This window comes from Hylaeus volcanicus, chromosome 6, assembly GCF_026283585.1.
Source record: "Hylaeus volcanicus isolate JK05 chromosome 6, UHH_iyHylVolc1.0_haploid, whole genome shotgun sequence".
In the NCBI taxonomy this organism is placed as follows: Eukaryota; Metazoa; Arthropoda; class Insecta; order Hymenoptera; family Colletidae; genus Hylaeus; species Hylaeus volcanicus.
The window spans coordinates 24,081,370-24,102,477 of NC_071981.1; the positions used below are offsets into that span (position 1 = coordinate 24,081,370).

At 44.4% G+C, this 21,108-nt stretch overlaps 1 protein-coding gene across 4 annotated transcripts in view; it reads right to left on the reverse strand.

Annotated features, from left to right (window-relative positions):
* Positions 1 to 20,630, reverse strand: part of LOC128878986 (carbonic anhydrase-related protein 10) — a 216,303-nt gene extending 195,673 nt beyond the window's left edge. For 3 of the 4 annotated variants that reach the window (XR_008457545.1, XM_054127725.1, XM_054127727.1), the window contains exon 1: positions 19,442 to 20,629. Coding sequence is in view for 3 of the 4 variants with exons in the window: in XM_054127725.1 (XP_053983700.1) it covers positions 19,442 to 19,496 (55 nt within the window). In the remaining variant the exon portion in view is untranslated. Of the gene's footprint in view, positions 1 to 19,441 lie in introns of all 4 variants that reach the window. The other variant, XM_054127726.1, reaches the window with a different exon arrangement.
* Positions 20,631 to 21,108: the final 478 nt, after the last annotated feature.

The following is a 21,108-nucleotide window of genomic DNA, read 5'->3' on the forward strand; positions in this document are numbered from 1 at the left end:
CGCCAAATGACCTCGACCGAGCCGTGAAATCGTCGTAATAACGCCGCGACGTTTTCATCATCCCTGACGACGGGGGATTCGCGACGATCGTGCGTTGTTCGGTGTACGAAGGAATTGATTACAGTAGAGTCTGTCGGAATGTCGCTGGCGACACTACGACGGTGAGGTATGCGAGATTTGATCGCTTCCATCCTCTCTTTGATGCGAGGGTCGCTTTTTGTAAATTTGGGGACGGGAGGGATGACAGCTGGACCGATCGAAATGCTGCGAAGACGTGTTAGGTTGAGTTTTTATGAGCTTTAGGTGTGATTCTTGGTTAGAGAGATAAAACCACAGTCGTGTGAACAATTGCAATTTGGATAGGGGTACACGGTTGGTAAGGTAGTGATGTGTCGGTACTGCAGTGGCTTCTGTCGATAAGATGCAAGGTTCCAACTGGTAGAAAATGCTACATTTAGAGTGCTTTACTTTATCGATCAAGTACGTCATGGTAAGGTTTTGTGACTTAGAAGTGACTGTAACCGATATTCTTGTTTATCCCATCTCAAAAGTTGCATTCTCACGAGTTGACTCGGTGGTTCTTTATGAAGAGGTAATTACGGTAAATACCTGCGACGAATGTTTTCTTTGGATCCGTGTCTGTGGTCTGACTTACCTGGAACAGAAATGAAAAATCGAGTTAATGGCAAGGCACGATCTTTATTTCGTTTATAGATTATAATAATTAATATGATTTCTCGCGCGCCTTACTAATTTGGAGTTTATTTCCAGTTTTTTCTCCCATATCTTAGCTGGAGGACAGTCGAGGCACGCGTAGGTTCGGAATTCAATGGACAATGCGACGTGCACAGCGATTCCAAGGAATTCAGTTAATCGTTTCGAGCGCGCGGAATCTCTGGAGGAACGATATGTATCCGAGGATGGAGGGACGATATAGAAAATCTGCGGTAGTCAGCGGGTTTCCTTTCCCCGGCGCTGGATTCGTGTAATTTAATGAATTTCACCGGGAAGCTTCGGGACTTAGACAACTTCCCAGCGCGGAATTTAGATTGAAAGATTTTTATGGAACGCTCGTCGCAGTCCACCTCTCTAAGAGAGACTTCTCGACTGTGTCCAAGTTCCGGGGTGAGACTCTGAGACCGCATATGAAATTACGCGCTCAAACGTTTTTAGTTAATTTTGACTCGACGAAACTACGATCGAAAAAGTTTTGGAATCAACCTGAACCCCGTACAGCTGAACAATCTTGGAACAATTGTTATACCATGCGATGTTTATCGAAACGATGGGTGCAAATATCTTATAATTAATATTCACATTAAGATTACGCGATCGTATTAATAACGTATATTTTTGTAATCACTGACGAGTACTTTTAGAATAATTCTCGCGAAATTTCCACGAACGTTACCGTTCAATTTTTGTTTACCGTCAGTTCCATCTAGAATATGTTTTACCCCCACATATTTTTCATAATAAAAATGTATTTTATCCACCACAGAATTTTTGCGCCAAAGAAAACCCAGGTTTAGTGAATTTCAAAGTCTTACGAAAATGTTCAAATCTATGAGAAACGATACGTTTGAAAGTACAGAAATTTTGAGAACGAAGCCGAACGTTGAACTTGAATGGAACACGATCTGAAAATAGCTGGGGAACAATCAGGCTCGCGTGTCAGGCCACCCTAAAATGTTTTGTACTTGATTCGTGTCCACTTATAATCGACAATACGATCTGCATTGTAAATTAGAGGAACTTTCGCTCGTATTTCCTATTGTTTATACGAACCGACAGCTTTCGAACAGTTTGCGGTCGAGCCGTGCCCGTCGCTATTATTAACAACACGCAAAACGCGAAACCCAGCCGCGACGATGGCAAAACGAAGACGAACACCGAGGCTGCGTGCGAGTTTTACCCACAAATTGCGACCATAATAGTGGTCGTTACATCGTGGCAGGAAATTAATGTCGTAGCAGACGCGGCGACACTTGCATTATAACATACAATAACACAATTTTAGGATTGAAAATCTTTTTATTTTCGAACAGCCGAAATTCGTGTCGCGTCTTGGCGCGTCACGATGCAACGGAGGAGTTTCCTGAGAAAAAGAATGTCCTGTCGCGGAAAATCATCGAGTATGGTACAGCGGGTGGCGGTTCGCGATCAGTTAGTTTAGTTAGTTAGATTTTCGATCTCTCCAACTTTTGCGTGCGCGGAAAGTCTGTACATTTTTCAGGTGATTACGCCGGGTGTTCCATCGGAAACGGCGAAGCTTCCATTCAATTAACAACGGCCACGATAAACAGCGCCAGTTCTTAACTTTCGGCCGCGACTAAAAGAACCAAACCAACCCGCCGTCCGATCAAGAGTCCCTGTCTCCGTTGATTGGTGTTTAACGAGCCGCGGAATCGGCGCGCTCGCGAAAATTCCCCGCGCGTATTTCCCGGGAATCGCGAAAAACTTAGTTCCCCGAAACAAAAGAAAGAAAGAAACGTGAAATTATCGCGACAGAGTTGCCGGCTGGACGGTGTCGAATCGTTCAGGCGGATCCCCGCGGGACCGAAGAGACTTTTTCGGGTGTTTCCGCGTGCAAGATACGCCGCGATAACGAACGGAAGCCCGGTAGCGAGCGTTTTTGCCGCGTATCGCGTTATTTAGAGAGGCAGCCGTGCATATTAGGAAGCGAAACGAGCAGAACCGTTTGAACGCGTTCCGATACACGCGGCCCTGTCCTCTTTTTCCTCGTTAACGTGCGAACACGCACGAGAATGAAAGGGATTTTTGCGAAAGGGTAAAAAGCAACGCGTTAAGCCACGGCCCTAGGGGCGCGAGGCTCGGGATGGGGTAGGTAAATTGAAAAATACGAGATAACCGAGCGAGAGCCTCGGGTTGCTTTTTCGAGGGCCCCGCGGGCTGTCGGCGACTCGCGTAATCGAAGGCTGGCTTGATTTATTCGAGACTCGACCGAATTATCCGATCTTCTTTGGCGGAGAATAGGGCGGACTCTGGCTGACTGTACATTCGCGATTTACAAGGATTTTATTTGTAAAATACGCGACAATTGTATAGGTAGGTGTAGCGTGCGGATAATTTTCAGCGCAGCTTGAGTATGTTTATTGACAGAGGCTGCGGGGGAGGAGATTATTGGAATCGAAGATTATCGGTTCAATAAGGGGTGCGCTACATTAGGCTACGCAGGATGTGCATAAATTATAGGAGCAAGATGCATGGTACGATGAAACTTATTAAAAGGTATGTCGAGCATAACATATTCGTTATCCAGGACGACTAAAATGGTACTCGGTACACGGTACACGGATCAAAATAAATACTCGTTGATAAATTATGTTTTAATTAAATTTTATATATTTTGATATATCACGCATTGATCCGAGACATTAATAATTCATTTCTGACAGTAGCTAAAGTAATTACTAACGGTGCCTAATGTTGTAATAACAGTCAAAATGATCGTGAATATCGTTGTTGTCAATTTTTAATTTACCTTCTAAGTATTTCTTTTTTAAATTACTGTATACACATTTTTGTATATTTTACACCGAGGATCATCCCACGTGTTTAGGCTCGCGAAAGCGTTAATTTATCGCGTTACCTCCGCTGGTTGCGTCCTCGATCGATTATTAATTTCTGATCTCCGAAGAAATTCGTCCGCTCTGGTGCGTTCACGCTGGATTAATTTCGAATTATTCCAAGCTATCTGCGCGTCGACGGGGAACAGCCGAGCAGCTCGAAGCCATTTTTTCGAGGCGTTTGGGACTGTTTCTGACGCCGTAATAAATCGACTGGCGAGACCGCTTGCGCGAAGGCTAACGATGAAACCGAGTACATCGCGAGCAGCGTCGAAGCAAAGTGGTCGATTCCTGAATCGAGTGCTTTGAAATATGGTAGCAGCGTTTAACATGCGAAGCGAACGAGATTACAGCGTCGCTAAAACGTTAGAAATTTCCAATTGAAACCTGTTCGAATTCTACGTGGGAACGTTTTAGGAATATCGAATTAAAAAAGAAGTCGATTTGTAAAAAAATTTGTAAGTGTTTTTCAAGTTCACCCAGTAAACTCTTTTATTGGGTGTACTGTTAACGAAAAGAAAAATTGATGAATATTCAGAGTGATCAGAGTGATATTTTTGTAATTAAACTTTCCAACCGTGTCGATGAATAATTCGAGCAATTCGCGAACAATATTCAAAAAAGCAACAGGACAGCGATACGCGATAATAAAACGTGCTGTTTTTAAACGTAATTTGCATGGCAGATGTCCAAAGGAGCTCGCTGTTATTCAGCTCGATTTTCTCGCGCGTCGTTTGAATCGTCGAGAACGCCGTGGATCGTATTTTCAACGTGAAAAAATTCGTCGAGACGCGCCCTCCGCGCGCGCTTATATTTATGCGTTCCCCGGTGTTGTTTTACGGTACGTTTCTTGCCAATATTCATACGACGTTCCTGAATGCGTCGTAGCCCGCCATGCGGGAGAAGAGCCGCGTTCCCATGAAATTCAAACAAAGAAACTCTCGTAATACTGAAATGAAAAGTGCACCTAACCGCGCGCTAGAATTGCATCGTTGTCGTCCCTGCTTCGATCGTCTGGATTTCGTATAACACTAACATCTATAGCGGCGATGGACAATTTGTTATAGAATCATAAATGAACAATGAACAAAAGAAGATGAACGAATTTTATAAAGTTAACACATGTTCATATCTGTCGAGTTATTTGCTATGTTTTAGTAATCCATACTTTGGAACACCTTGACACAATTTTGTTGAATATGTATAAGGAAATTGTTTGAAAAGAATTCATTTATTTTATCTAATAGGTTTCCACAGGACCTTCACTTTCTAAAAATTACTAAGTAAACTAATTTTTTTTTTTCTGAATCACACTAGGGTATACATAGTCTTCTATATTCGACACAACACGAGGTGCATCCATCAAATATTTTCAAATTAATAGAAACCAGCCTTCGACGCTAATAAAGGCGAGAGGTAATTTTTCCTCGGACGCGTGTCAATCCTCGATGGTACAATTTCATGCATTTTCCGCTTTGAGCACGCCGCTTTGAATCGCGCGGTGTTAAATTACGAATGCGGGGAGGCCTTGCGCGTCTATTCGGTTACCAACGTAGTATATTGCGCTGCATATTATATGCTAGGAGCGTTACAGCGTTGGTGCATCACGCTGTTGTGAAGAATTCGTTCTGATTCCGTTGCTTATGAAACCCTTCGTCGGGAGATTTCCCTCGTTTCCGTGCCTTTTGCTTCCCGTAATTCAGTCTGGAATTAAAACTGTCGGCTCTTGTTCGCACGGGATACCGGAGAAGCGATATTTGTCAAGCGATGTCAGTCTATGATTCGATTTCTAAGTTCCATCACGATCTTGATACGCCTGCACGATCGTCTTTGCTTCGATCAAGTAGTCGCGAGTATCGTAACGTAACGTTGAGCAAGTCATTGATGTTTACCTTTTGAATGTTGGAATGATGGAATGAAAAACGAAGGCTAGAAAGATGGAATTCTAAAATATACAATGTTCTACAACGTTGGGATACTAGATTCCTAAAATGAGTGCTGTGGAATGTGCAACGAGGAATGAGGAATGTGCAATGTTCAGGGCGGAATTTAAATCACCGAATGCAGAATATAAAATGCCCGTATAGTTATAACAAGCCCATGAATTCGCGAATGTTACAAATGCAGCCATTATACATTCATAAATTCAATTGTAAATTCCTTGTACGTATAGAGACAGGAAACGAATTTGATCATTCCATTTCGCGGTCCCATCTAACGAGTACGAAGCAGAGATCCAACCAGTACTAGGATGAAATTGACTTCCTCGTGTTAAGATCTGACGGCCCATTAAATATTATAAAATACCTGAACAATTTCAGCATTAACTATTTCAGCATTAACAGCTTACTATAAAGCCCTTCTAAGCACAGAGTTAACCCTTTGCACTCGGCAGGTGTCCATCAGTCGCTACTAAATCGACCAACAGTGATGTTTGTTTAGGTTGAATTTTTCTGGAACTCGAAGTGTCGATAAAATGATTGTCAGCGAGGTAAAACTGACCCGAGCAAGTCCTGATCATTCCTGGCAATAGGATGCTAAGAAAGCACCTCGAGTGCGAAGGGTTACCTAAACAATTCTCCCGAATCAAATGGAATCAGACTGAACTACATTAATCTACATTAATCTACTTAAAATCTTGGCTGACGAACGCGACGTTTAAGAGTCAAATGCCCCGCATTCGCTGACAGCCACGGAGGATGCAGAAGTAGCAGAATGGGAGCAGATAATATATCGGGCCCACTAATCACGGAAGGGACTCGACAGCCTGTCAGGGAAACGTCTGCAGCTCGATGCGACGTCACGACGGAGGCGTCTTTCCGCCCGGCGGACTATGAGCGCGTCCATCCGCGCGGAAACGTGCGCTTCCACGGGAGACATTCGCGGGAATCATACGAGCATTGCTACGAGTATTGCATACGAGCTTCCAGGGAAACGCGGAGGAGGGTAGACGGGACGAACGACGTCGACGGAGAGCAGATGCAGCTCAATATTTACGCGGAGCTGACTCGCCTTGCCTCCGCGTCGAACGAAATGGTCGGAATGCCTTCGCTTCCTTTGTTCGCTCGCGCCGCTTCTTTTTAGCGAAAACTATGTTAGAGCGAGAGTAACTAATTCCTTTACTCATTCGCAGACTCGCGGCGAAATTTTATTTGGTGTTGCATTTACGGGGAGGCAAAGGACTTTGTTTGCCATTGGAGTGGGTATTTCATTCGATTTGCGACGGATGGCATGTCTGCAGGTTCAGGCCATTTTCAGGCACAAAATCAAGTGATAAATACATAAACGAAAATTCCAAAAGTGAACATGAAATTACACTCGGAATAATTATTACGATTTCGTTATAAAGTCTTCTTCTTTGTTTTCCATTACAAATAATCGTAATACGAGGTGTGCGTCAGCTCTTCCAGCGACGATCGAGGATCCGCGTTTGTCTATAATTTTTGCGAATCGCGCAACGCGACGTTTACGGGGGCGCGTATAATTTTATGACGGCAAATCTGTCAGCGACGCGGAGGAATGCACGGAATTATTTTAACGAGGCTTCTTCGCGGTTCCCGACCAACTCGAAACTGCCTCACGCAGGCCTGAAGAACGGTTCGCCGATTTGAAATGATAATGCTGGAGGGTGGCTCGAGATAAATAGCGGTTGCATCAGCGTTCTTCTCCCTCTTTGAAGCCCACTCGAGTCCCACTCGAGGCATCGCGTTGCCATTCTCAGGCATCCGCGATGGGCAGAAATTGGCGTGAATTTCTGGACGCGATCGCTGATTACGACCCCGGCACGACGAAGATCGCGGTTGATGGGAGATTCTTGAGATAGATGAAGAAGTCACGCGGAGAACACGATGGGATCGAAACAAAGATCTATCGAAGAGAGAGCGAAGTGTTTTTTAAAGGAGACAGGGGTGATTCGGAGACTTCGGGGTGAGTTGCAGGGGGTAGGTTGAAATTGGCCGCGATTAGGAGTTGCTATTAGGTAACTATAGTATCGATATTAGCCTAGACGGTGGTTTAAAAGACAGAGATCTATAACATGATATCAAGTGTATGCATAGGATGCTACAAAACGATATATCAGCATTTCTGAACCAATTGTTTCCGATGTATGGTCAACCTGCATCGAAACAGACGAACAACGTAGTTGCTCGCGTAACATCGATTTTAGTTTCTTTGAAACTCTATAGATCTTAATTCGTTAATAAAGTACCTCAGCTGAAGAAGCTACGAAACTTAAGCGTACACTTAATATTACAAATAGCACACAACATTCCCTATGATAATTATAATTAGAAAAATTCATTTCCAATCTTAACGGAACCCTACGCAAATAAGAAGCTTCCTCGATATCGATCCCCGGTCAATATAAACAGAGATCGATGGCCCATGTCACGATTTTCCCATTTAAGACGAGCTTAAAACTTTAGAGGTAAGATAAGCCCGCGGCTCAAGGGTTTACGATTATCCGCAATGCCCTTGCGACTCGCGAGGATTATTTTGCTGGGAAAATGGCGCAACGTCTCTAGCCGCACGGTGCAAGCTGTTACGAATCAACGATTCGAGCACACGTGCTCGAAAACAGCAACACCGAGTGGATCGTTAGCGGGTGAAAGGGAACGAGAGCCCGCAGAGAAGTGTTTGTCCCGATTCATTATCGGCCACGCCAGACGAGTACGGCTGTCAGTCATTTCCAGCAAATTGTTATTCACCGTCGGCTCGAACCGTCAATCAGCGTGATTGACGGCGCGTCGCCAAAGGCAACCCGCGGGCCACTTGCTCGCTATCGTGCCCTTTTCTGAACGTTTCCCCTGCGCCCTTTTATGAATTATTCAGCCGGCGAGTGTCGGACATCGGGCACAAAACAAATACACACATGGCGTACCACCGGGACTGAAACAAGTCGTATCTCTTTCCTGATTGCGGCTAGAAACGACCACGAATGTCAGAGGGAATAGGTGAATGGTTCAAAGGGCGCTACAGAGCCGCGTTTATTTCCCGAATGCAACTATGCGCTTTCAAAAGTTGCACGGTTTTCCGAAAATGGGAACGTGGCATTTTGTGGCGTGGATCGTTCCGTTGATATGCAAAAAAAAAAAGTACGAGGGAGTAGGGGAGCTGGAAATCGATTAGTAAATCGTGCTTTATTGCGCGAGCACTATTGTTGATTAACTCGTTTAGCAAAGTAAAAATTCCGACCGATAGGTAGCATCCTGAAAACACGATTGTTTCATCTCGAATGGAAGTTATTTATTAATCAACTCGATGCTTTCGTTTGAATAGAAAAATCGAAACTATTCGATACTGTCTACGTTTAAATTTCAAAGAAATTCGACATCCATACCGTTCGTGTTCGATAAAAAAAAAAAAAAGTACATTTTACAAAAACCCTCTACAATTATCCCATTTCCAAAGAAACTCGACATCCATATCCTTCGTGTTCGATCAAAAAAAAAAAAGTACATTGTACAAAAACCCTCTACAATTATTCGATCACCAAAGTAACCGATCGAGAGTCGATGCTATAAGTGCTATATTTTCACAGCGAATGCCGCAAAGGGCGCGTAGAATTCGCGTCGCGATAGTAAGCAAGCGTTCGGGCGTAGACGCCGACTAAGTCTCGTAATTTTCCATCTGGTCCCCAACACCTCTGTGACACCAGCTCTCTTCAGCCTGCATCTAATCGCCCGCATTATCGCGTAAGCGTGCTCCCTCCGATCGAACCTCGTCGACTGTTATCGTCGTTATTGACGGGAACCACGGCGTAATTACGTGAGAACGTCGATAAAACGACCCTAACCTACCCCCCGTCCACCCTCCGTTGGGCGTGAAGTGCCACGTCTAAATATTTCGTGTACAGGCGTCGAGGATTATTACTTTCGCCATTGCGATTCCGTGCCTTTCCAGTATTAAGTGCTCGAGACCAGAAACTCTACACCACTCGATAGCGACACTGATACCCTGATCGAGACAACTCTCCCGGAGTTCAGTGTCCAGGTGGGAAGATGTAGGAGTTTTTAAGAGTTAAGGGGATAAGGTACGTACATAGTCGGACGAGTATTTCTTTCTTCGTTGTAATTCAGAGTTTTGGAGGGTTAAGTGGTTGGGACCAGAAATTCTGCACCACTCGATAACGAAATTAATATTCTGATCGGGATAACTACCCTGAAGTCCAATCTCCAGGTCGGAAGATGTATAAGAAGGAGTTTTTGAGAGTTAAGGGGAAAAGGTAAGCACATAGTCAGACGAGAATTCCTCTCGTCATTGTAATTCGGAATTTGTCCAGGGTTAAGTGCTTGGGACCAGAAATTCTACAACACTCGATAATGAGATTAATTAAATTTGTTTGTTTGTTTAAATTAAATGTGTTTTTAATATTCTGATCGGGATAACTACCCTGAAGTCCAATCTCCAGGTCGGAAGATGTAGAAGAAGGAGTTTTTTAGAGTTAAGGGGAAAAGGTAAACACATAGTCAGAAATACAAGAGAAGTGAACTGGGAATATACTTTGTTATAGGTATGTCGATGTATAGAATGGTGGACTGAGAAGAGAAAATGAAATCTGTGTTTAACATACAATACACCTGTTACGTTTGTATACAAATCTTTGTATCATTGTATTTCGCAAGTGTCTAATAAGTGCTGTACTCTGTCCTGAAATATCAGCTTCACCTAGCACCGAAATTTTACTGAAAATATGTTAAATACACATTCTGAAAGACACGGATGATTGTAACAAAATATCGAAAAATTTCCTGTTAAAAAAAGCCTGTTATTAACACTACCTCCACTCGAGGTGTCAGAAGTCACCTCTTGATCGAAATAGATAGAAATAGTGTTAAACGCGCTTACCAAAAAAAAATTGCCAAAAGCTTGCACCTTCAAGAAGACGGCTCTCTATTTATATTTCAACGACAATTATTTCAATCGCACGACTGCCGCGATAAGCAGGATGGCTTTTCAGGGTCCCTGAATGGCCTCGTGTCAAGGAACTTATCTCGCGAATTTATTAGAGGGATGAATTACACGCATTTCTCGTGGAAACTGAAACGCGGACGAATCCTCGGATGTTCTCTTTATTCGAGCAACGTACAGATTGCGCCCGGCAAAGTCGCGAGACAAAGCTACTCCGTATTACGGAAGGCTGTGTAGCATTCAGTTGTTTGTTTGATTGCGTTCCGATGCATAAAGCTGACGCGCGTTTCCTTTCACTGGGAAAGCGTCTTGCGCCAGTAGTTCAGTTTTAAGTTTTAAGTAGCCCGAAGCACGCTTACAGCCCCTCTCCTCCCCGGCCTTCCTGTTCTACTCGAAGTTAAACGCGAGCGTTAACAACAGCCTCGGATCTCTTTCCTCGGTGTAACTTTTATTCCATTTTCGCCGTACTCCCTCGCTCCGACCCCCCTCCTCGCTCTTCCCTTCTGTCTTGGCAACTTTCTTACACGCTCACCGAGCGCAATACACTGTTTCGTTTCCGAAGAAAATTAGCGGGTTGAAGTTATTAAAGCGGAAAATGTTTCGACGGGAATTTTTAATTACACAGAATGCTTGACAATGGAGTCGTCGAGTTCCGGGAGGAAGCGGTGAGCTCGCGTGAAGAAGATCCAGGGTTCAGGATACAGGATTTTAAAGGATCACGATTGCGACGGACAACGTCCAACGTGTTCCCTCGTTAGGCAAATTATTGTTACAATTTTTCTTTGATTCGACATTCAGTAAAACTGACAGTTGCTGCTATAGAAATGAATTCTGTGCCTTTCTGACCTAAACTCGCCAAGTATTTATAAAGAAAAGTCGTACAACTTTTCATTTTTCCGCAGTTATACGTACCAACAGAGCACACGCTACAAAAATGAAATGTCGACGCAGTCCGTAATTGTTAAATTATATCGTTGCAGAACAGTGTATAGGTTTCGTTTGATTCGATGCGTAGATCTCAAGGAACATTCTCGACGTTTCTGTCTACAAGCCAACATGTATCTAATACAAGTCTCACTCTGAACAGACCACATCACGTTTCGGAAATAACTCAATCGGTCACCCTATACATGCAGGGATAGGAATCCCTGGACCAGGAAACGCAGTTCGGGAGACCGGAATGGCGAGGGTTGGCTCCTACATATGTATACGTAGATTGCAATGTTTATTGGTAAGTGCCACTGGATGAGTTTTGCTAGAATTTACGCAATGCAATCTTCTCGTGAAAAGTGACTGCTTGACGGATTAATATCCACTCCGACTAAATTTCTGTCACCCAAAAATAATCATTTCCCATTCGCCAAATTCTACCCGGTTGTCCGCCGCGTGTCACGTTCCATTCGCGTGTTTCGAATGGAAAATCGCTCGACGACGTGTTAAAAACGCTGTTACGAAGCCCCGAGCTCGGAGCCTCGATGCAACAATTACAATCGCGGACGTGCCGACGCATGTAATGGTGATTTTTGACCACTTTGCATTAAGTCGGAGCAAGTTAACGTCCCATCGAGCACGGATCGATGCGAGCCACGATCTTCCAGCCGGAACTGTGTTTGTTTAGCGACGACTCCAGTTCGCGGGTCGCATTGTTTGCGCCATCGAGGACTGTCGGGCGACGAGGCATATATTTCGAATTGTCTCCACCGCCACTGACGAAATCTGTTTGCTACGGGGCTTTTACGGTGCTCCACCGAAGCGACGAAGAATCGATTCTCCGGAAACTCGCGTCACAAACGACCCCGTTCCACGACAAACGCGTTTCGACGTTTTTCCTTGATACATTCTTTCCCACGAATCTCAATTTAAACGCTCGACGAGCAAAGCGCGAAAATTTCAGCGTAACTTTTCGCGAACCTCGTCCTCGGGGATGTTTCTCCGGAGATGGCGCGTATCTATTCGAATATTACATTGGATTCGATGCGCGTTAGGGATATTCTTGGAGGTAGTCGGAGAAATGCAAGTGCTTGTTAGAATGGACAAATAAAGAAACTTGGTAATTTAGGATGTCTATGAAAAATTTAATATGCTTGCATAGACTGCATTAATGCGTGATTCCGGACTGTTAATTTCACACTGTTTGCGACTCCAGCGCATCGAACTATGAAAAAACAAAATCGCGTTCGCATCGCGGATCGTTCACCGTTAATCTCCGCGATAATAAATTCTGATTACACGTAATTCGTTAAGGGGACAGGTATGAATGAGTGCAATGCAAGACCGCAATCGCATTAGCAGGCAAGTTAGCGGTGGTTTATGTTGCATGAAAAGTGGTGAGAGATTACAGATAATGCCCGTTAAAGTACCTACTTCGTGTAGAACGCTTGCCGACCGCACTTTCTTTTTTCAGCGCAAATATTACGTCCTAAATATTAATGTACTTAGCGCGATGCTTTCAGCGGGAAGATGCGGAAGATGCATTTGTCGCGAAGAATCTCGAGTATTTCAGCGCTCGGCTTTCCTCGAATCGCGATGGCCCTTTCGGAAGAAACTCGTCGTGGGCACTTAATGGAGTGCTTCTGTATATTAAAAGCGAAACGTGTGTATGGTGATTAGACAGTGTGATTCAAATTATATCTATAAAAATTCGATTAATAGAATCTCATCTTCGATAAATGTATGTTTGAGAAACGAGTGTAAAGCATTCTAATTTCTAAAGTTAACATGATCGTATACAAGTATGGTTTACGGAGTGGTACGATCGAGTGAGAGGTAGTTCCGTATGGAGAAGTAAATCGAAAATGTAGCATATAGAATGAAATTTTTGCGCGTGAGGTTTCATTACAGAGCAAATCGACTTCGCAAATGCACGAGTGAAACGCGCGCGTAATCCAAGCAATTTCGAACCAGATTTTATCGAAAATGAACCCTCGTGATTGGGAAACTTTTATTCTATGTTTTCGATTTACTTTTTCAATGCAGAAATACGTACTCGCGGTCCTAAACGCGTCTACAGCTTTCACGGGATGTTTATAGTCACCGATTTTTATTTAAACTTTTTCCATCCGGTATCAACAACGTATTCAGGGACGAGTGGATTTTTCGAACCCGTTTGAAAGCATCCAGTTTTTAAAGATTCCTTCGTATTGTTTGTTAATTTAAAATGAATGCAAATCTATATATTTACACGTCCAGAAAAATAATCGATAATGTCTTATCTTCCATCGATCACTTTTTCCCCTAAAAAAGTCGACAATTAAGACGATCCGTACGGCACGAAATGGGACCTGAAACTGTTCGGTGGTTTTTTGGCGAGAGCTTGTTAGGAAGATGGCGGTCGTTCGATAAGCCTACACAATCATAAAGTTGGATCGAAACATCGAAGAAACGCAAACGGGTGGAAACGCGGGGCGAGACCCCGGATGGCAGGAAATATAGAAAAATTTATCTCCTCATTTCGAGCGGATACGGGATACAGTTTTAGAACCCCTATAAATATTTGCTTGCTGCAAAATATTTGAAAAACCTCGTAACGATCGCAGTGTTTCGGTAAATTTCACTGGGAAGTATTCGCGGTTCGGTTGGCAACCGGGTCGATCACCTAGGATTAATAAAAATAAATCTGAGATTACTGCGGCAACATCTCGCTCTATCTAGATTGATTTCCGTCGCAGTTATCTGTTCGCTATTCCACGTTTTTGCAGCCAATAACGGACAATTTTTTCCCCTCCGACAACGAATGGACTGACGGTTTTAGCCGCCGCCGATGCTCGTTTCGCGCCGCGGACAATATTTCAAGGAGAAAAAAAAAACGGACGCAATAATAACGTTCGATAAAAATAAATTATCGCGTCGATGCACCCCGATGAAAACGGCCTATCGCGGAAAATACTCGTCTCGGCGCTGCCTAGATTTATTTATCCGTTTCTGATAGTACTCGCTTTACTAATTGCTCAGTGCTCGATCGGATTTTACCTCTAGTGCATAAATAAATCTCTTTATTTTACTTGTTTGCATTTTCAATCGCTTATAATTTCATTCCTTTTGCTACTTAAGTGCCCTTTGCTACCTTTGAATCATTTGTAATTTTGTTTCTTTGCTATTCCCTGTACATCAACAATTATGTAATAATTCTACAAAGAATATTCCGAGGGTAGACTATAATTAACTAAGAAATTTAAGTGTCTCTATTATACATGTTTGATATTAAATATAATTTAAACGAGCAAACTCCAAGGCTATTTTAGTAGCTACTAACATGATTTCATTTCAAAATGTCTATTCTTATCCTATATCTAGTCGGTAAATCAATGATTTATGCGCAGGAGCGTACATCTGGAATGCAACCGGGAAGTAGAATAGGAAGCGTGACTGTTTATGGTCAGACATGCACCGCAACCAATACTCCCGCGACTGCATCTCGCTGTAACTTCTCATACGTGCATTATTCTAAAACCTGACCCGAATAAAAACCATTCTGGTAGATAAAACTCTTAGAGACACGTACGAACCGAACGATACCAGTTTATGATTCTAACCTTCCGTCGCGTAATGTGGTCCATATTGTACTCGACAGACAAGATCTCTGCAGATATTACAGGATCGAAGCACTTCTTACGGAAACATCTAGTGTACCCATACAAACTCGGCTACTTATTCTATCATCAACAAATTATTCATTCTATAATTATAGCAAAATAAAAAATAAATAAAATTCAATGGCGTTAGAATTAAAACGAACGTTCATTCATCTGTTACCAAAGTTTTCATATTCCCGGTCTAAATCTAGTCGATAGATATTTATGCAAATTAAAATATGTTTTGCCTTCTAAATCTTGTAACGTGTATTTTATTTATTTATATTTTATAACACATTCACGCATCTGTACACATCCTTCTGTATTTACATTTGTCAAAAATCCATAAATATTCCCATTCTACTAATCGAATTAATATCCACCTACTGCCAACAAAAAAAGAAGGATACAGTTAACAATTACTCAAGTTCCAGATAAACAAAACTTTATCGCCTATTACTTTTCCCTCGCCTCCGTCAAAAATCTCTCGCCTGATTGAATCGCCAATCGCTGAAGTAAAACAGAAACTTTAGAGTCCCGTTTAGAGTAAAGCTTGTTAATTTTAGAGCCCCCCGCAGGATAGCCAACCTGAAACATATATATATATTTAAGCGATAAAAGAGAGCTCTCCCGCGGGGGTAGAAACAATAAAACCGCGATTGCCCGCAGAATCACGGCCGGAAAACTCTCAGGACTAATGAAGTTAAGCGGAGACGCGAGTACATATTTCATTAGACGCGTAATCTTGTTTATTGCAAGGTACACTTGTAAGTAATTGAATGCAAACAGCGCAATTTTCCAGCCTCTGCTCGTTCGCCCGATTTCTCCCCGGGTTCGATCGATTTCCCTGCGCCAGCGGGAAAACGGAAAGAGTCCCTCCAAAAGGAACAGGAAAGGGAGGGAGGGAGGGAGGGAGGGAGGGGCGGGGTGGGGTAGGGAAACGAAAAAGGGTGAAAAACGCGAATAGTGTGGAAAAGCAGTCGAGAAACAGTCTCTTAAAAGCGGCACGCATTTTCATTCGTTCGCTGCCAAAGCGAATCGACATCGGTGGCTCTCTCGACAAAGGGGAAACAGGGCGCCGGAATGAAAGAATAGGGGGAGCGAAACGACGCGTTTTTATTCACTTTAAGCCTTCGACGAAACGAAGCCTTGCGCCCGGAGAAAAATTATATCGTGGGAAGATTAACCGACGCAGAGGTCCTTTGTTTATTCGGTGGCGAGCGATTATAACGCGGACGTTTTCGACGGTAAAGGTTTAGAGCGATATAGTGTAGGATTGTTAATGACGGAGGAAAGCGAATTTTATAAATCGTATTATTAATGCAACGTATCGGTAATAAGGTATTTCATTTCAAGTGGAACGTTTCGGTATCTCACGAGGGGATGAAGCTATCAAAGAAATGTTTTCGACAAGTTGTTTAGTTTGAAAGGGGAAATTAAATGGCGTAAAGAATTTTCGTAGATGTCAAGTGACGGAGAAAATTCATTTTGTTAAATGGAACCTTCGAAGTACGTACATACCTTTCAATGTTATCCTTTCTGGATCATCGTTAAAGCATCGCTAATAATTCAGAAACGATCAAATAAAAAACATACACACGGTCACACACATCGAACAACGAAATCGAGGATTATTAGCGATCCAAACGCACTCTCGAGGAACGCATAGAAAATGCACGACGCGCGGTACGAACAATTCCTAGGGCTACTCCATTCCGAGCCCTTTTCGAAGCCTCGCGAAACAGGCTCTCAAAAACGGCACGCACTTTCACTCGTTCGGTTATCGAAGCGAATCGACGTCGACTGCTCTACCTGGACGCGGCAGTGAAAAAATGGGGGACGGGGAGGGGAAGGAAAAAAAATCGGAGGAAGAAGAAGAACAGAAGAAGCGAAACGACGCGTTTTGATTCACTTTCGTCCCATGACTCCCCGGCGTACATTTTCACCTTTCAGATTTTTTTTTAGGGCCAACGCGGAAAATCCACCGTCCATCCATGCATATCGTTTTTTATTTCCCCGACGAAAGCTTCGGTAATGCGCGCGTTAACACCCTGCGATCCGCGTTGACTTTTTTTACAATCCCTCTTTTCTTCGCCCGTTGCAAACCCACCCCCGTTCACTCCATTCCCGTCCCTTTCTCGCGCGTTTCCCGCTGTCCCTTTCTCTGTCTACCTGCCCGTCCCCACGGCGCGTAGATTACGAGGGTCGGCACGCCGTAAAATCTGCCGACGCGTGTAAAAACGACGCGCGTTAGCCCGCGGCTATTCCTGTTTTATTTTCCTTGTAACTATTTGCTGTAAACCGGCACCGAAAAGTCTCCCCGGAACGCGCGCCGGGCTTCCTTCAACGTCCACCCCGACGACTGGGATTCTTCTCATCGCCTACGTTTATCGTCGAGCACGCAAGGGGTTGGATACTTGTACGTGGGCGAACGAGAATTAATTTTTTTACTTTTCTTCTTATTGTTTCCCCTTTTTCTCAAACATTCGGTGGGAATCGATGTACGTGCGTTGCGCGCACCGTTAGTTAGAAATTCCTTGCTGGAAGAATTGGAAAATTTTAGGTGACAAGGAACAAAAATATAATCGTTCTTTTCTTTACCAGACCTTTGACTTTTACGAATATTTTGGCTTCTTCGATCCATCTATCTGTGCGTTAATATATAACCAGAACCCAGAAAGAATTCGCTTCGTAGTTCTGCAGAAGATTCCATGCAAAATGTAGCATCCGTAAATCAGCTGGGTTAGGTTTGTCACATCTGGATCGCTATTTTGAAAATCAACGATGCTTCTTCGATCTGCATTAACCAAAGTTCCCACGCCTTGTAACTTGATTAACTACGTTAGAGCTAAGTGCAAGAAAAAGAAGTTCGCAAGAAGTTTCACTCAGAAGCTGGTTAGGACCAAACTTCCTCGACACTTTACGGCAGCCTCGGGTTCACCTTTCTTCTCGGCAAACGAGAAAAAAAGAATTCCCTCGATTTCGCACGCCTTGAGCGAACGTTCGCCCAAAACTCGATCCCTGCTACTCGTGTCGCAATCGACAGGAAGGAAACATTGGCTTACTTTACAACTTGGTGTATGATACAGCAGGAAAAATGATACTCGTACATAATTGTATTTGTTAGAAAGTAAAGGAAAGAATGTAAAGCAAAAGGAAAATCGAGTCCCTTTCTTCCTCGAACAATTATTCTTTAATTAACGATCACTCGTGTGAAAATCAATTACCAGAAATTTTCTAGGTAAAATTCGAAAATAGGTATTTCTTATATAGTTTTCGAGGAATTCGAAAGTTCGACTAGTGGATTCTATAAACTCGATTCCAGGAATTTGTCTGATCATATGTATATCCTCCAGTTTCGAAGACGTCGTGAAATGAATTCAAACTTCAAAGGTTTACGCTCGAGTCGCCGTGTCTACGAAAAAATTCGCAACCCTTACTTTCGACCGGTCGACAAACACGCGACGTTTCGTCAATAATTCGCGTGAGTGATCTCGCAGGTGGTTCTCGTCAATCCCAACTGTGGGCGACTGGTTTCCTAAATCACGAGCGGGTAACAGTCGCAAAATATCAGCGAGAAAGTTTCTCGGTAAATCACAGCGGACAAAACCTGCGCGAAAAGCCAGCTTGTCGGAAAGACACTCGGCAGAGACTCCTCCAGGTTCAACCAAAAACCCAAAACGCGTTCTCCTAGCTTCGTCCTCGCGCAATCCGTTACACGGCGACGTTGTTTATGCGCGAAAAATAGAAACGCGAGCCCTTCTGCCGGTGGACAATGGATTACAGAATTTCGATCGGTCGCGGGACGTACGTCCAATTTGAAGCGAAAATCTGTCGCGACCATTTGTTTCGTTCTCATATAAATTTTGGCGTGTGTCCAAACCCTCGCATTCTATTTCGTACCTCGAATCTTTCGTTCGTCTATTATTTTTTGTTGGATTGAATTTTCAGAAGCTCCTCGTTTCTCTCGTACCGCTCAATTCGAATAATTCGAAAAATTTGAATAATTTCATGCACGTTTCTTCGGTTGTTCTTTATTTATTCTTAATATCGTACACGAGGCAATTATTTCGCGTTGAAATAAGGGAAGGGAATTAAACAGATGTATTTATTAAAAAATTGCAATCCATTTGTCTCATCAAAAAAAAAAAAGAAAAACCGTGCACTGCGTCCAGAGTTTCAGCTAGAATTACTCTTCTACTCGATAAATTGACTCGATCTCACCAACCCCCCAAACTGATCCAACGCATTAAAATCGCAAACCCGATTTCCGTCCACGACGATTCATCCATCCGTCGCACTGTGTAAGGATCGACGTACCTTCCGCTATAAACGGACGACTCGAGAATATTACGATTGAATGCTCACCATTCGCGACGACGATGACGGCCAACAGGCAGAGCAACAGACGACCCAGGCACATCTTCTCCACGGATCGAGCAGAGCACAGAAAAAAAATGAACACTCGATAAGGGGGATCCTCACTTGCTCCTGTCGAGCATCGTTCGTTGATCACGCTGGTGAAAGGCTTCTATCTCTGCCGATCACTCGACCAGCAGCTCGAGAACGTTCGTGGCGACGACGTTGCTCGTCATCCTCGCGGAGAAAACTCCTTGCCCTCCCGCGAGCAGTCGTCGATTCACGAGTCAGCCACGCCGGGGATAGAGGAAGATCCAATTTCTGCGCGATTCTCGCGCCAAGGAGAATTCTCGATGACTGATAGTTAATTAGAGCGGCTTTGGTCGATCGAGACGCGCTCCGATTGAAATCCGATTCTCCCGGACTGTGCCTCGGGTCCGACTGGCTCCCCTATCGCTCCCTCTTCCGCGAGGACGAGGATCCGCCGTGGCTCTTAGTCCCCCGACTTTCAGCCCTGGGATATAATATCGCCTTTCCTTCGATCTGCTTGTTTGTTCTTGATGACGTCAGCTAGCCCAGAGGCTGTCCCGCGATCCTCGGCCTCCCTCGAGAACGAGGACGAAGATCCTTTCACGGCAGCGAGGGATTCCAGGGAAACGCCGAGGTCCTTTTAACGCGATTACTTCCTTCGTTCGGACGGATCGTCTCGAGTCGGTCGAATTTTAATGATCAAAGGAGCCGATGGACGAGCGGTGATCCTGGGGGGCTTAGAAGCTCCGGTTGTCTGTTCCTAGCGTTACGCATCACTGGCCGCGCCGTACGGGAACTATTTTATCCCTGGGATCACCTTTGGAAGGGGCCAAGTTTCGTGGATTCGGTGGTTTGAGCTCCCGGTGGATCGAGACACTTCGGCGGCGTCTTCCGTTGGATGGTGTTTCCGGTCGATCGGGGGGTAGGTCGGCTGCGAATCTTGTTGAAACGTTCGCGAATCGGGGGGTAGAAATGTGGCGCGTTGACGAGGGTCGTCTGCACGAAGCACGTTCACGTCGACGGCGAAAACCATGAGACGCTTCCGGCCACGTCGAACTCGCGGCGCTTACTGAGTCTCTCGAGGCGATCCTCGAGGGTGACGAGCACGTTTCTCACCCCCACTCGGGACCAAGCTGGCCGCCACACGACAAGCCGCGCGCTGATCGGCCAGGCATGCGCGCCAGCTATCCACCGAGGAACGCGCGTCTCGATGCTGCCAAGCGTCGCGACGCTTTTCGAGGAGCGAACTGACTGAGCAACGGTCAAGGCGCCCGATGGTGGGGCGTCGGATGAAGGGAGAGAGAGATAGGGTGGCGAACGAGGGGGTGGGAGTAAGTAAAGCGCAGCCACCAACCACGCACACACGTCGAACTTGCGGCAAAAGTTATGACCTCAAAGGGGTCGTTAACGAGCGTCCGCCAAATTAGTATAACGGCCACTCCTTTCTCCCTCGATCCTTCCACCCCCGTCACATTCGCGGAGTTCTCTGTTCTTGGGCCTGGATACTTTCCCATCGAATCGCGACGTAAACGGTTTTTGATGTCGTGGACCAGGTGAGAAAACGTGGGCGGGGTGGTTCTTTGGGGTGTTTTGGAAATAATGGAGACATGCGGTGTTTGGGAATTTTAAGACACTTTGGTCTGGAG